Below are 14572 nucleotides of genomic sequence, written 5' to 3'. Positions count from 1 at the left end.
GTCATTATGATCATGTATATGATTAAGAACATTCCCAATATCCAACAGCATCTCCAAAGTTGTATTTGCCATGCTCTTGATGCCACTGATGTTTTAATTTATTTAAACCACAGCATTGTGTGTCCTTTTGTTCTATGGATGCTTTGTACATTTTCACATGTTACTACCCACCTTCATTTCAGAAAATTCAAACAATGACTCAAGTAGCGGTCCAGGTCATGGTAAGTTACATTCCCTCTCAATCAGAAAGATTTCTGGCTCCCAGGTGTCTTTTATACAGGTAACGAGCTGAGATTAGGAGCACACTCTTAAAGGGAGTGCTCCTAATCTCAGCTTGTTACCTGTATAAAAGACACCTGTCCACAGAAGCAATCAATCAATCAGATTCCAAACTCTCCACCATGAGCTCTCCAAGGATGTCCGGGACAAGGCTGAAATGGGCTACAAGACCATCGCCAAGCAGCTTGGTGAGAAGGTGACAACAGTTGGTGCGATTATTCGCAAATGGAAGAAACACAAAAGAACTGTCAATCTCCCTCGGCCTGGGACACCATGCAAGATCTCACCTCGGGGAGTTGCAATGATCATGAGAACGGTGAGGAATCAGCCCAGAACTACACGGGAGGATCTTGTCAATGATCTTAAGGCAGCTGGGACCATAGTCACCAAGAAAACAATTGGTAACACAATACGCCATGCAGGACTGAAATCCTGCAGCGCCCACAAGGTCCCCCTGCTCAAGAAAGCACATATACATGCCCGTCTGAAGTTTGCCAATGAACATCTGAATGATACAGAGGACAACTGGGTGAAAATGTTGTGGTCAGATGAGACCAAAATGGAGCTCTTTGGCATCAACTCAACTCGCCGTGTTTGGAGGAGGAGGAATGCTGCCTATGACCCTAAGAACACCATATCCACCGTCAAACACAGAGGTGGAAACATTCTGCTTTGGGGGTGTTTTTCTGCTAAGGGGACAGGACAATTTCACCGCATCAAAGGGACGATGGACGGGGCCATGTATCGTCAAATCTTGGGTGAGAACCTCCTTCCCTCAGCCAGGGCATTGAAAATGGGTATTCCAGCATGACAATGACCCAAAACACACAGCCAAGGCAACAAAGGAGTGGCTCAAGATGAAGCTAGCCGGTCTCCAGACCTTAATCCCATAGAAAATCTCAGGAGGGAGCTGAAGGTTCGCGTTGCCAAACGTCTGCCTCGAAACCTTAATGACTTGGAGAAGATCTGCAAAGAGGAGTGGGACAAAATCCCTCCTGAGATGTGTGCAAACCTGGTGGCCAACTACAAGAAACATCTGACCTCTGATTGCCAACAAGGGTTTTTCTAGTACTAAGTCATGTTTTGCAGAGCTGTCAAATACTTATTTCCCTCATTAAAATTGGCATTTTTCTGGATTTGTTGTTATTCTGTCTCTCACTGTTCAAATAAACCTACCATTAAAATTATAGACTGATCATTTCTTTGTCAGTGGGCAAACGTACAAAATCAGCAGGGGATCAAATACTTTTTTCCCTCACTGTATATCTGTCTACAACACCCATTTTTCCATACCAGAATGTTATTTGAGGATCCAAAGACTGCGTTGTAGGTTAGCAGTTCAAGCGACCCATTCATTGCCTTCTTCGAAAATCACTTTAGTATTTACCAGTTTCACTAACTAAGCATAAAACACTGATTGTTTCTGTTCCAATCTCAAAGCCAATTCAATCATGGAGAGAAAACCAAGTCTTCTGATGCCCTCTGGTGTCAAGTCGGAGACACAGCTGGTGAAAGGTGATGAGCTACTACTGGAATGCATTGCAGAGGGCTTGTAAGTAAACCTACCTCTGTATTTTACCAAGGACTGCTTCAACATGACATCTGCTGTACATGCCACTGAATGTAAAGCAATTACAACAACCTGCTCATACAACATTTCATTGCCCCACTTCTTTCATTCAGTCCAACTCCCATGATTGAGTGGTTGAGGATAGACCACAGGCTGCCTGACAGAGTAACAATAGAGAACCATGGGAAACTCCTGAGCATTGACCAGGTTGATGAAGATGACAAGGGGAAGTACATGTGTAAGGCTACGAACATCCACGGAATGGCCGTCCACTACTTTGACGTATCAGTGGAAGGTATGTGTGTGTATCTGAAAAATATACTGTATAGCTTAAACTGCATTTAGGTTTTACTGTAGGAAGATACCTCATAATAGTAACACATTTTCATGAGAAATAGTGCCATCTATGGTACATTGAACAAACTGCTTTTCAAGAGGGCATCAAAAAGTCACAATTTCAGAACTCTCTCTGGGTGGTAAGATAACACAATCAAGTATTTTGTGATTTCCATGTAAAACAAAATGAGGCATTTATTGAGATGTGTAAACTGTGGCCTGGTTCCCTCCCTGGTTGCAGATGTTTTATGTCTGTCTTTGATGTTGGTCTTTCCAGAGCCTCCTCAGTGGGTGTCTGAGCCTGAGAGCCAGCTTAGTATGATTGGCTCAGATGTGCTCATCAATTGCTCCGCCACGGGCACTCCTCAGCCCACCATCCAATGGATGGTGAATGGAAAGCCTATTGAGGGTATGTTCTCAGTGTACCTCAACAAGACATGCATCTTGTTGAGGACTTCACCAGGACTTCCTATTGGTGCACAGTTAATGGATTTCATTGTTTATTGCAGAGGTCCCAGCATCTAACAGAAAAGAGTTTGATGACAAAATTGTCTTGCACAAAGCCAACTCGACTGACAGTGCCGTCTACCAATGTGAGGCCTCCAACAGACATGGAACCCTGCTAGCCAATGCCAATATCATGATCATGAGTAAGTTTATGGGGCTTCACTGGTTTTAATCTCCACCTCTGAAAATAGCCTTTACTTTCATCTGAGGCTTTATGTTTTATTGGTTACAAATAAATAGTTGCTAAATCTCAGTCTTAATCACTCTGTTTAACCAGATGCGCCCATCTATTTATAGTTACCCATTATTAAGCATGAAATTGTATGGCAAGGAAAGTGCAGTAAAGAATCCAACTGGTTGCTTGGCAATAGAACGGGCAGCATCTGTTTCTCTGTAATTGCCAGACATTGGCGTTAGGCAGTGGAAGATGGTCTGTGAGTGGTGTTGTGTCTGGTTTGAGAGACAGCTCTGGCACGGTCTCTACCCTGCAGCCCCTGGGCCATGGTGAAGGAATGGCTGTCTGAGCACCACGGTCCTCCATAAGGATTACCCACCCACATCCCCTGTGATTCACTCCGCATGCTCCCAGGCATTTATATGCTAACCCATTTCTCCAGTCAATTCAGAATTCAATACCATAACACTAACATGTGCTGCTTTTATAAGAGCCGATAAGAAATTATTGCTCTTTTTGGCTTTTCAGAAATGTCTGGAGTTTGTCACTGGTCTGTTTCTGGGTGCAAAATCACAGCTTCCAGGGAGTGAGACAGACACAGGATGTTTTGGCTAGAAATGTTAAGACGCATTTATTTAAAATTTAGTGCTCATTATTCTATGTTTTCATTTTTTCTATTTTCATTGACAGTCCAGCCATTCTTTTAAAATAAATGCTAATTAACAAAGAAGGCTGACAACATTTTCACCTTAACATTTTGGCTCTCAAATTTTAATTGACTTTAGTATTAACTCTTTATAGCCAAATACTGGAAGAAGTAGTCTGTTCAAGTGGAGGACCACACTTAAATCCCTTCATATCTCATTCATATCCCAAACCCTGAATCACTCACTGGGATGTCTCTCCCCACAGATCTGCCTCCTATGATCCTGACAGAGGAAGGTCTGGAGTATTCAGCGGTGGAGGGGAAGGTTATAGTGATGCACTGCAAGGTGTTCAGTTCTCCACCCTCTGCAGTTACCTGGTGAGTAGACTCTCCCTAACCCTGGTACCAGATCAGCATGGGCTTTACACAGCTCATTCTGCTATTGCTGTCATGTGATGTCATCATTGGCACCCAGGCAATTACCAGGCTAGTCCAGCTCCAACCAGTCCTCTCAGAGGCCAGTAGAGAGCAGTAGATATCAACATGTCAAGAGATAGTTATGAAACACCTGTGTACAGAATCTGTTTATCGGTTGGTGCTCCACTGTTTATTGAGGAAATATACAGAAAGAAAGCATCTTACACATACACAAAAACTTGAATGAAACATTTTTTATCTTGGGATGTGCTCAAAAACATTCTTCTGTAATTTCATTAAATCTAAAGTGGAGACTATAATTGATTGCTTTGAATGTTTTACAGGAACAAGGAGGACTCCACAGGATCTTTGGAGGGACCAAGGTTTACAGTTCACCAGAATGGATCATTGGAGATCTATAATGTGGAAAAAGAGGACATGGGCCAATACACATGTTACACCAAGAATACTGAAGGGACGTCTGCTATCACTGCCTTACTGGATGTTAAAGGTATACAACTCAATAAAATAAAGCATTTTTTAAAACACCCTAGTCTAGGACCATGTGTTTTTTCTAACTATGTGACCTGAAAACTGTCTTACCTAGTTTTCCCTGCTTCAGTCACGTAGTCAGAAAACATTGGGCCCTAAACATAACCCTTTAAATATACAGTTGTGTGTTTGAACTATCCAAGATCCCACAAAGATATTCCAGGCCCCGGAAGACTTGCAGGTCCTAATAGGAACCACAGCCCAGCTCTCCTGCCTGGCGATGTACGACAACTCATTCAGTGGCGACTTTGAGATTGTGTGGGAAAAAGACGATATGGAGATAGCACTAAACCACACAGAGAATTCTGGGTAAGATAAGCCTTTCTTGCGGTGTTACATATATAAGCCGAGCAGGAAAGTTCACTTGCTTTTTAGATGGCACAGATCAATAGGTTGTCTCTCTTTTTCTCTGCCGATAGATATTTCATAGAGGATGGTATACTGCAGATTGTCAACGTCAGCCACAGAGACCAGGGCATGTACAAGTGTGTGGCCAGTACTCCAATGGATCAGGACACTGCCTCTGCACTACTCATGGTGCTGGGTGAGCAAATTATGTCAAATACATCAAAGCCTGCTCAGACCTAAAGGCTCTACGACACCCAGCACAATAGAAATGCATGTCACAGTATGGATCCATACCGTATGATGAAGCCAAGCGTGCCATGGCAGAGTACTCAGAGCAGAACATGATTACACATGTCTTCAGATTCAGACCATGGCTCTGCATTTACAGTAAAATGCATTTACATTGTTTGATTCCTTTTCAAAAAACAATGGCTGCATTCCAAACACTTAAAAGACACACTCTATCCCCTCAGCCCTCAAATTGAGTAGACACTTCTGATGATGTATCATGACGTCTGACGAGTATACTGTACACTTGCAGGACAAGGGGCGAGGGAGGAAGGAATGATTTTTAGAATGGACCGCCCTTGTCCAGAAATTCATCACTCGTTCATCCCGCGATGTGTGTGTTTTCAGCCACCGGTAGCTTGTGGGTGCTATACATGCGCTACAATTAATTATGTCTACTTATATTAACTATATAATTATTAATATACATCTACCGTATTATAGCTACCAAAATAATTAGCATACTAACATTTGCCTGCCTAGCTGGAACTTATGAAGAAGGAAAAAAATATATTTATACAATTTCCAAAAGTTAACCAAACAAAAACATAATTACTTTTACGAGACGGGTTTGTGCCGTCATGTGCATTAGTAGCACAATTTCTAACCTTTTTACATTGCTTTTTACTTACACTTGTGTGTTAACTTGTCCATATTGACGTTGTGGTTTTAAGTTTGGGCTGACTTTTCTTAGTGGATGTACAATCATCGCGAATTGAATTATGGGGTGTTTCAGGCCTCGAAGTGAACATAATAGAACACTTGCAAACTCGATCAAAAACGAGGGCTGAGGGGCTTACGTTGCAAACTTCCCTTGTTTGGCTAATCGTTTGGACTGACGTACAGGATGGTGAGGGGGATTCCCCCAAGGGCATAAGGCGAGGATAAGTGGACGAGGGTGTGTCTTATGAGTTTGAAACGCAGGCATTAGATGTCTATGACTACGTTACTGCATCATAGTTTTCACTTTCTTTCTTCTCAATTAGTCAGTTTCTGCTTCAAATGTTTTTCCTCAGTCCTTTTCCACTCCAGAGGATTCCCTGTCTTTGTGTGTTATCAAAGCAATGTTGTTGTGGTGGTGGTGTTTTCCAGACATCCCACATGCACCTGAGAACTTGGTGCTATCTGAACACAAGGGCAGAAGTGTGAAGCTCAAATGGATCCCTGGGGAGGACCACAACAGCTCAACCACTGGTAATAGTCTGGTCATCCACCTGGCTCTTCAAACACAGCAAACACAATACGCAGCTCTGCATGCATGTTGGAGCATCAGGCCTGTAGTATACAGTATACACTGACAATAACATGGCACATATTTACTAAGACAATTTGAATTAGTACTTTATTATTGTGTTAGTCTCATGTCAACATCCCAATACAAATGAGTAGTTTAATCTTTTGGAGCAAGTATCCTGCTCAGTGCAGGGTCTGAATAGTTTGCTGCATTGCTGGCTGTTAAGTAAACAGCCCCTTTGGCAAAGGGCTTGGACAGATTGGGGACTGGCCTGTGTGTCTCACCCTGTCAACAGAGTTCATTATTGAGTATGAGGAGAGCCAGTGGGAGCCGGGGACCTGGAGAGAGCTTCAGAGAGTTCCTGGAAATCACGGCTCGGCAGTCCTCAAACTTTACGGACATGTCAACTATCGCTTCCGAGTGTCTGGAGTCAACACAGTGGGCAGAGGGCGCCCCAGTGAGCCCACAGAGAGATACAAGACCCCTCCCGCAGGTAGGAATTCCTCCACTCATGTTGCCTTGTCCTCCTCCTTCATATCACCGTACAGGCCACCAGAGCTGCCTGCACTGCTTGTTGAACTTTAAAACACTCATCATCTGAGATAATTGATTCCACTCTTGTTGATACCAAGGTCTCTTATGTGCACATTTCACAGGAGATTTCTGCCAAAATCCATATTTCTTCTCTCTCACCAGCCCCTGACAAGAACCCTGAAAATATCAAAATTGAAGGTCATTTGCCACATGAAATGGATATCAACTGGGAGGTAAGAAACGGAATGTGGTTCCTTCAATATACTGTACCGTCCCTGAATACGTATGCACCTCTCTGAATACTAAAATATTTCACAGGAGTTACAAAACTCTCTTAATTCAAAGAGAAAATAAGATAGAACAGTGTACACTCTTAGAAAAAAAGGTGCTATCTAGAACCTAAAAGGGTTCTTCAGCTGTTCCTATAGAAGAACCCTTTGAAGAACCATTTTTTGTTCCAAGTAGAACCCTTTTGAGTTCCATGTTAGACACACTACATGGAACCCAAAAGAGTTACCTAGAACCACACAGGGTTCTCCTATACTTATAGGGACAGCTGAAGAACCCCTTTGGAACCCTTTTTTCTAAGAGTGTACATGCAATTATAAATAAGAATCCCTCAGGAATCAAATATCCATGCTGTTGATATTTCATATTGTTGATTTATAACTTTAAAAGAGCTATTTTGATGGTGAATTGGATTGCTATCAAAGCTGCTCATTGTGATGCTTTTATTAGAAAGTGAAAAGAGAGGAGAGAAGATTTCTTACATGTACAGTAATAAATTCAGCTTTATTGTAAAAAGATGAATCTCACCCCCACTTATTATCTTCCTGCTCCTGCAGAGTAATGTAGCTTCTGAATTGATGAGCTCTCTCATTGTTAATGATTTGCTTTTGTGGATAATAGTGTCTTATTCTATTTCCCATCATGGTCAGGCAATTGTGAGGAAAGCACTAGATCTCTCTACAATCTGTGAAGCCTGCTCTTTATATCAGAGGTGTGGCTCAGAGCTGCCTGGACCCAGCACCCAGCCAAATGTCTAATTGTTTTACTGATTTTATATTATCAAAGCCTCATTAGGATCCAAGTGTATGGGCTTGTCATTATAATCCTGCAATAGCCTAGATGAAGAAAGACATATAAAGAAATCCTTGCTTAATTGTTCAAGTTCCTATAGAATGGTAATAATCTGTGTGTTACTGTTATTCTTACCTTCCCCACTCTTGCAGCCATTGTCCCCCATTGAACACAATGGGCCAGGCCTTGAATATAAGGTGAGTTATAAGAGACAGCATGTGGAGGAGGACTGGCAGGAGCATGTGGTGAAGAGACACTCGTTTGTAGTGAAGGACACTCCCACGTTTGTGCCATATGAGATCAGGATACAGGCAAGGAACCACCACGGATGGGGACCTGAACCCAAAGTGGTGACGGGCTACTCTGGAGAAGACTGTGAGTGACTTAAACACAGAGAGTTTCTATGTGTATTTCACAATAATTATACTATTGTATGTACCATTCAGCTGTGTGTATGGTAGGCTATAGTCTTTAAAATATAGACTATTTTCTCTGAAAAGGCCGAAGTAGCTGATGAAATGTGTGATATGCATGTAGTAGCTTTATTGAGCTAAAACTCTCTTCTAGAAGTCATAAACCACTTCAATCCATGCTGGTTTGTATTTATTCATATTTCCATCTTCATCTCTAGCTTTCTTTTGGACTTGCCCTCAGGAAGTTACCTCAGGTGGTCAAATACAATGTTGTAGATTTTTAAAAAGCACCTCGACCTTGTTAAGAATGTTTTGTCTTCCTTTAGAGGTTTCGTAATACTTTGTTGTCATACATACTGTCTGGTATCATCGCTTAGGCAATAGCAGTGAACCCCACACTAGTTCCTACCTTGTGAAAGTGGTATATCACATTATTTAGATGCAGTCACTGATCTATAGATTCATATTTTACAGAAGCATATATTTGAAGCATCTAAATACTCAACCCAGCCAATACTAAACATATATTATGATCTGGTGGATCATTCACCATAAAGCTGAGCTTATATTACACATGTTGGGTTGATCTTTACAGTACTTAGTGTGACATACGGGCTGAATGGACTGTGACTTGAGTGTATTTGGCCCTGCAGTCCCCTCTGCGGCTCCTGATGATGTAGCGGTGGAGGTGATGAACAACTCGCTGGTCAAGGTCAGCTGGATGCGTGTTCACAAGGACAAGCTGCATGGACATCTGGGAGGCTACAGGGTAATTCTTTAAAACAGCCCTGAAACTTTCAGACACAGTTTAAAGGGAGAGACTCTGACCTCGCTGGATCTCCTGGACCTCTCACCCCACTTTGTCTCCCTAACGCTGGCAGCGCACTGTTACCTTACACAGGCGCAAAATACTATAACCCAGACTATAGGCTTCCCCATTCAGGATGTATTGTCCTTTTCTCACATACGATCTGTTAGATTCATAACACTGTGTGTCCTTCTGTCATGGCGGTGTCAGATAAGCTGGTGGCGGCTGCGTAGTCTGCTGGACTCAAAGAAGACTCACGGGGACAAACACACTCTGACATTCCCGGGGGACCGGAACCATGCCATGGTACCAGGGCTCACGCCCTTCTCTGAGTACAGCCTCATCATCATGACCTTCAACAGGCGAGGCAATGGGCCAGGTAGCCACGCCGTCAACTTCAAAACCCCAGAGGGAGGTAAGACAGGAGGGGAGAGGAGCGTGCCATGGAACATATTAATTCGCTACTGTGCAACTGAAGAAGAAAATAAACTATCTGGACACAAGCTTATTGTGTTATTGTGTTAACACTTTTTTACTACTTGTATATTTGTTTGTTTCCCAGTTCCAGAGAAAACCCCAGTTTTCAGGGTCACAGATGTTCAGAAGCACACTGTCACTCTCACCTGGGCACCTCCTCTGGAAGCCAACGGAGTCCTTACAGGATACCTGCTAGAGTATCAGCTGAGTATGTACAAATCTTTCCACTTCCCTGTTAACCTGCAGTCTGACATGCACCAGGCTCCCTTCATTCAATATGTCTAGCAACTCCTTGATCTTACCACTATGATATATTGCTGTGCTTATGAGTGGTGCTGCAGTGCATTTTTTAATGCTTGTTAATGATAGTCTCTAGTTTAGCTCCTACAGCTGGTGTGAAATGTTTGTCTTAATATAGAAATGTGAGAAAATACATGCAGAGCTTTGATAGTGAAGATCCACAGGTTTAAATCTCACAAGTTGTTGCATGAGAATATGATCAAATGGAGAACAAATACTCAGATGAAAAATACCCTCAAGGAGAAAAGAATGAGGGTTGAATACAGCTAAATGTTAAACGTCTGTTATTGGATGGCATTATTGGATGGCATCAGAAAGCATGGAAGTGGATATCCAGTGTGACTCATTGATAGTATGAATGTAGAATGACCCCCTTGGTGAGAGAGGGGTCAGTATCTGGTCAGGTTGTGGCCTGTATGGTGTGTTGTGATCCGGCACCAGCAGCGCTGACCAAGGCCAGCGTGTCACAGCCTTTTAAGGTCTTGGTTACTGACCCCATCCTGTTCACCGGGGACTTCGTCACAACCAACGACCCAGATTAAACAGTCATAGGACAACAATAATGTGCATGTGTGTGTCCCTCCCTGGCCTGAAACAATAACGATGATGAGGCTGATTACAACATTTCAAAGACAGCTTTGCAAAGTAACTCTCCCTAATGGTTTTTGATTTTTCCGCTGCACAAGAGGGTCAAAAGTGTCATGTTGTATTTCAGAAGAAGGGACGTTTTCATTGTGCAATCATGATAAAGCTGATGGACTCTTTTGAAGTGAGGGGTTTTGAAGGAAGTGATGTTAATGGTAAAGATAATGCACCAGAGGAAGCAGCAGAGGAATTGAAAGGCTGCTGCAAAGCTGTTCCAGGGCTGAGCCCAGCTTCTTCGAGGTTATTTGTTAACTTAATATTTCACAGGTTTCACAGGACCTACACTGTTAGATTGATGGCCAGTTCCATCTCTAAGGGAAGGAAGAACCAACTACCAATGCAAATCAGATGTTGTTCATAGGTTGCACCTCCATCACTCGGTCATGTCATGCCATTGTTGTGAATAGTGGTGTCCTAAAGTCGTGATAAGCCCAGTCATTCTGGATGGAGGCTAACGACTGTTTAGTCTAAATTACACTATAGTGCCTGGAAATACGACGACATTGCTAAAGTAGTCAAATGTTCAGTAGGAAACAACTTTGCCAGCATTATCATGTCATCAAATTTACTTTAGACAGATGGAAATGTTGTCATTAGCTAGCAAAGTTTGTCAAGAATAGCTAGAATAGCTCGCTAAAATCCGGTGTCCTCCCCTCAATCTTAGCTAACTAGCTAACTTTATACTGCATCTAAAGCCAACCTGGCAACATCAAAATGATTCAAAAGATTTTCCTTGTAATTATTTGATTCCTTTTGAATGGCATTGTATTTCTAAGCCACTCTAATGCACCTTTGATTCAATCTTTATCAGTGCCATTGACAATACATTGAGTAGAATGCTCAGTTGGCCATCAGTCCAAAACAAACGTTCAAAACAACATTGTGACGAAACATGCAACCCATGATTACATGCTCACACAATGTGGTCCTATATCTACCAAACCCACAACATTTTATGAGTGTCCTTTTCAAATGATCAATCAAATGCTTATTTTGTCCTCTGTATCAGAGATATCCTTTGTGTCCATTAATACATGAAGACACGTTTAATCGAGTCTCTGTGTGTGTTTAGTCAACAACACAGAGGAGGTGGGTGTCCTGCAGACTGTGGATATCAGCAACCCTGACACCACCATGTGGGTCCTGCAGAACCTGGAGGCTATCAGCAGATACAAGTTCTACCTGCGCCCCTGCACCAGGGTGGGCTGTGGGCCCCGGGTCAGCAAGGAGAGCACCACCACGCCTGAAGCACGTAAGTCACACAGGCCGAGGTGTGGCAGGGGGATCCTGGAGGAAAATCTTTGAGAATGGAAGGGGGGTATGGGTTTATTGTTGGGGGAAATAGCGAGACGTGGTAGCAGGACTTTATTAGAGGGATGATGTATTCTGTAAATGACCAAGCCTGTACACCGTAAATGACCAAGCCTGTACACTGTAGATGACCAAGCCATTTCAGTAATGTATTAGCTCATTGAATTTCAGGGAATGTGATATTGGCTCCAACTGCCAGGCTTTTCATATCTCCATCTAAGTAATGTTTGTGGGTAAACAATATCATAAGGGTGTGAGAAGGGGTTTCATTCATCATTGTCATAAAAGAGCAAATGCTTATTGATTTGAAGGAGAAAGCGAGATATGAAACAAACGGCTGGAAAAGAGAATTGCCTTCAGCAAGGGAAAATGCACATTTTCTGTATCGTATTGTATAATTATATAGGAATTGGTAAAGTAAGTAGATTGCCATTGCAATTTTTGGCTCATGCATATGACACAACATTTTCATCTTATGAATTCTATGTCAGTTCTACTTCAGTGGAGTGGTAGATGTACTCTGTCGGAACCAGGCCAAGCTCAATTCAACTGAGTCTTTGGGAGTGGAGATAAGGGGGTGACACCAGTCAAAGATGATTAGAATCTAATGAAAATAAGCAAGTGCACTTGAATGTGTAATGGAGGGTCTGCACTGTGGTGCCACATCACACATAGCTTCTGTCTAACAATAGTAATAATTGATTTGGGTACTCTCTAATAGTAAGGGCTTGTAAATTCATATAAATGGTTAACAAAACATAGCATCCTTTTCAATCAAACACAGTAAGCAGGCTTCTGGGATGAATTAAATGCAATAATGCATGTTTAGATTGATTTACAAAAAAAAACACCATTATGGTATGAAATCCAAATAAATATACTTTCTCCGTGTGTGGGAGTAATGTCAAATCAAATCATGTTTTATTTGTCACATGCTTTGTAAATAACAGGAGCAGACTAATAGTGAAATGCTAACTTACGGGCCCTTCCCAACATTGCAGAGAGAATAATAACACAAGGAGTAAATACACAATGAAGTAATGTTTACTTGGCTACATACACGGGGTCCCAGTACTGAGTCAATGTGCAGGGGTACGAGGTAATTGAGGTAGATTTATTTATTTATTTATTTATTTATTTACCTTTATTTAACCAGGTAGGCAAGTTGAGAACAAGTTCTCATTTACAATTGCGACCTGGCCAAGATAAAGCAAAGCATATCGACAGATAAAACGACACAGAGTTACACATGAAGTAAAAACAAACATACAGTCAATAATGCAGTATAAACAAGTCTATATACAATGTGAGCAAATGAGGTGAGAAGGGAGGTAAAGGCAAAAAAGGCCATGATGGCAAAGTAAATACAATATAGCAAGTAAAATACTGGAATGGTAGTTTTGCAATGGAAGAATGTGCAAAGTAGAAATAAAAATAATGGGGTGCAAAGGAGCAAAATAAATAAATAAATTAAAATTAAATACAGTTGGGAAAGAGGTAGTTGTTTGGGCTAAATTATAGGTGGGCTATGTACAGGTGCAGTAATCTGTGAGCTGCTCTGACAACTGGTGCTTAAAGCTAGTGAGGGAGATAAGTGTTTCCAGTTTCAGAGATTTTTGTAGTTCGTTCCAGTCATTGGCAGCAGAGAACTGGAAGGAGAGGCGGCCAAAGAAAGAATTGGTTTTGGGGGTGACTAGAGAGATATACCTGCTGGAGCGTGTGCTACAGGTGGGAGATGCTATGGTGACCAGCGAGCTGAGATAAGGGGGGACTTTACCTAGCAGGGTCTTGTAGATGACATGGAGCCAGTGGGTTTGGCGACGAGTATGAAGCGAGGGCCAGCCAACGAGAGCGTACAGGTCGCAATGGTGGGTAGTATATGGGGCTTTGGTGATAAAACGGATTGCACTGTGATAGACTGCATCCAATTTGTTGAGTAGGGTATTGGAGGCTATTTTGTAAATGACATCGCCAAAGTCGAGGATTGGTAGGATGGTCAGTTTTACAAGGGTATGTTTGGCAGCATGAGTGAAGGATGCTTTGTTGCGAAATAGGAAGCCAATTCTAGATTTAACTTTGGATTGGAGATGTTTGATATGGGTCTGGAAGGAGAGTTTACAGTCTAACCAGACACCTAAGTATTTGTAGTTGTCCACGTATTCTAAGTCAGAGCCGTCCAGAGTAGTGATGTTGGACAGGCGGGTAGGTGCAGGTAGCGATCGGTTGAAGAGCATGCATTTAGTTTTACTTGTATTTAAGAGCAATTGGAGGCCACGGAAGGAGAGTTGTATGGCATTGAAGCTTGCCTGGAGGGTTGTTAACACAGTGTCCAAAGAAGGGCCGGAAGTATACAGAATGGTGTCGTCTGCGTAGAGGTGGATCAGGGACTCACCAGCAGCAAGAGCGACCTCATTGATGTATACAGAGAAGAGAGTCGGTCCAAGAATTGAACCCTGTGGCACCCCCATAGAGACTGCCAGAGGTCCGGACAGCAGACCCTCCGATTTGACACACTGAACTCTATCAGAGAAGTAGTTGGTGAACCAGGCGAGGCAATCATTTGAGAAACCAAGGCTGTCGAGTCTGCCGATGAGGATATGGTGATTGACAGAGTCGAAAGCCTTGGCCAGATCAATGAATGAAGATGCACTG

The 14572-nt window shown here is 42.5% G+C and overlaps 1 protein-coding gene across 8 annotated transcripts in view; it reads left to right on the top strand.

The window, feature by feature from the left end:
• LOC109898197 (neural cell adhesion molecule L1-like protein) overlaps positions 1-14572 on the top strand; it is a 98502-nt gene that overhangs the window by 71575 nt on the left and 12355 nt on the right. For 4 of the 8 annotated variants that reach the window (XM_031791475.1, XM_031791408.1, XM_031791443.1 and 1 more), the window contains 18 exons: positions 183-221; positions 1720-1831; positions 1963-2144; positions 2463-2594; positions 2695-2835; positions 3780-3891; positions 4275-4441; positions 4626-4791; positions 4902-5026; positions 6211-6312; positions 6648-6845; positions 7049-7119; positions 8119-8341; positions 8598-8633; positions 9033-9148; positions 9398-9602; positions 9750-9872; positions 11682-11861. In XM_031791475.1, the coding sequence (XP_031647335.1) occupies positions 183-221; positions 1720-1831; positions 1963-2144; positions 2463-2594; positions 2695-2835; positions 3780-3891; positions 4275-4441; positions 4626-4791; positions 4902-5026; positions 6211-6312; positions 6648-6845; positions 7049-7119; positions 8119-8341; positions 8598-8633; positions 9033-9148; positions 9398-9602; positions 9750-9872; positions 11682-11861 (2430 nt within the window). The remainder of the gene's footprint in view (positions 1-182; positions 222-1719; positions 1832-1962; positions 2145-2462; positions 2595-2694; positions 2836-3779; positions 3892-4274; positions 4442-4625; positions 4792-4901; positions 5027-6210; positions 6313-6647; positions 6846-7048; positions 7120-8118; positions 8342-8597; positions 8634-9032; positions 9149-9397; positions 9603-9749; positions 9873-11681; positions 11862-14572) is intronic. The other 4 variants (XM_020493091.2, XM_020493080.2, XM_031791511.1 and 1 more) reach the window with 3 other exon arrangements.

The sequence above is a fragment of the Oncorhynchus kisutch genome, linkage group LG1, assembly GCF_002021735.2.
Source record: "Oncorhynchus kisutch isolate 150728-3 linkage group LG1, Okis_V2, whole genome shotgun sequence".
Lineage (NCBI taxonomy): Eukaryota > Metazoa > Chordata > Actinopteri > Salmoniformes > Salmonidae > Oncorhynchus > Oncorhynchus kisutch.
The sequence above is the reverse complement of the archived record's forward strand: the minus strand, read 5'-3'. Positions and strand labels throughout refer to the sequence as shown.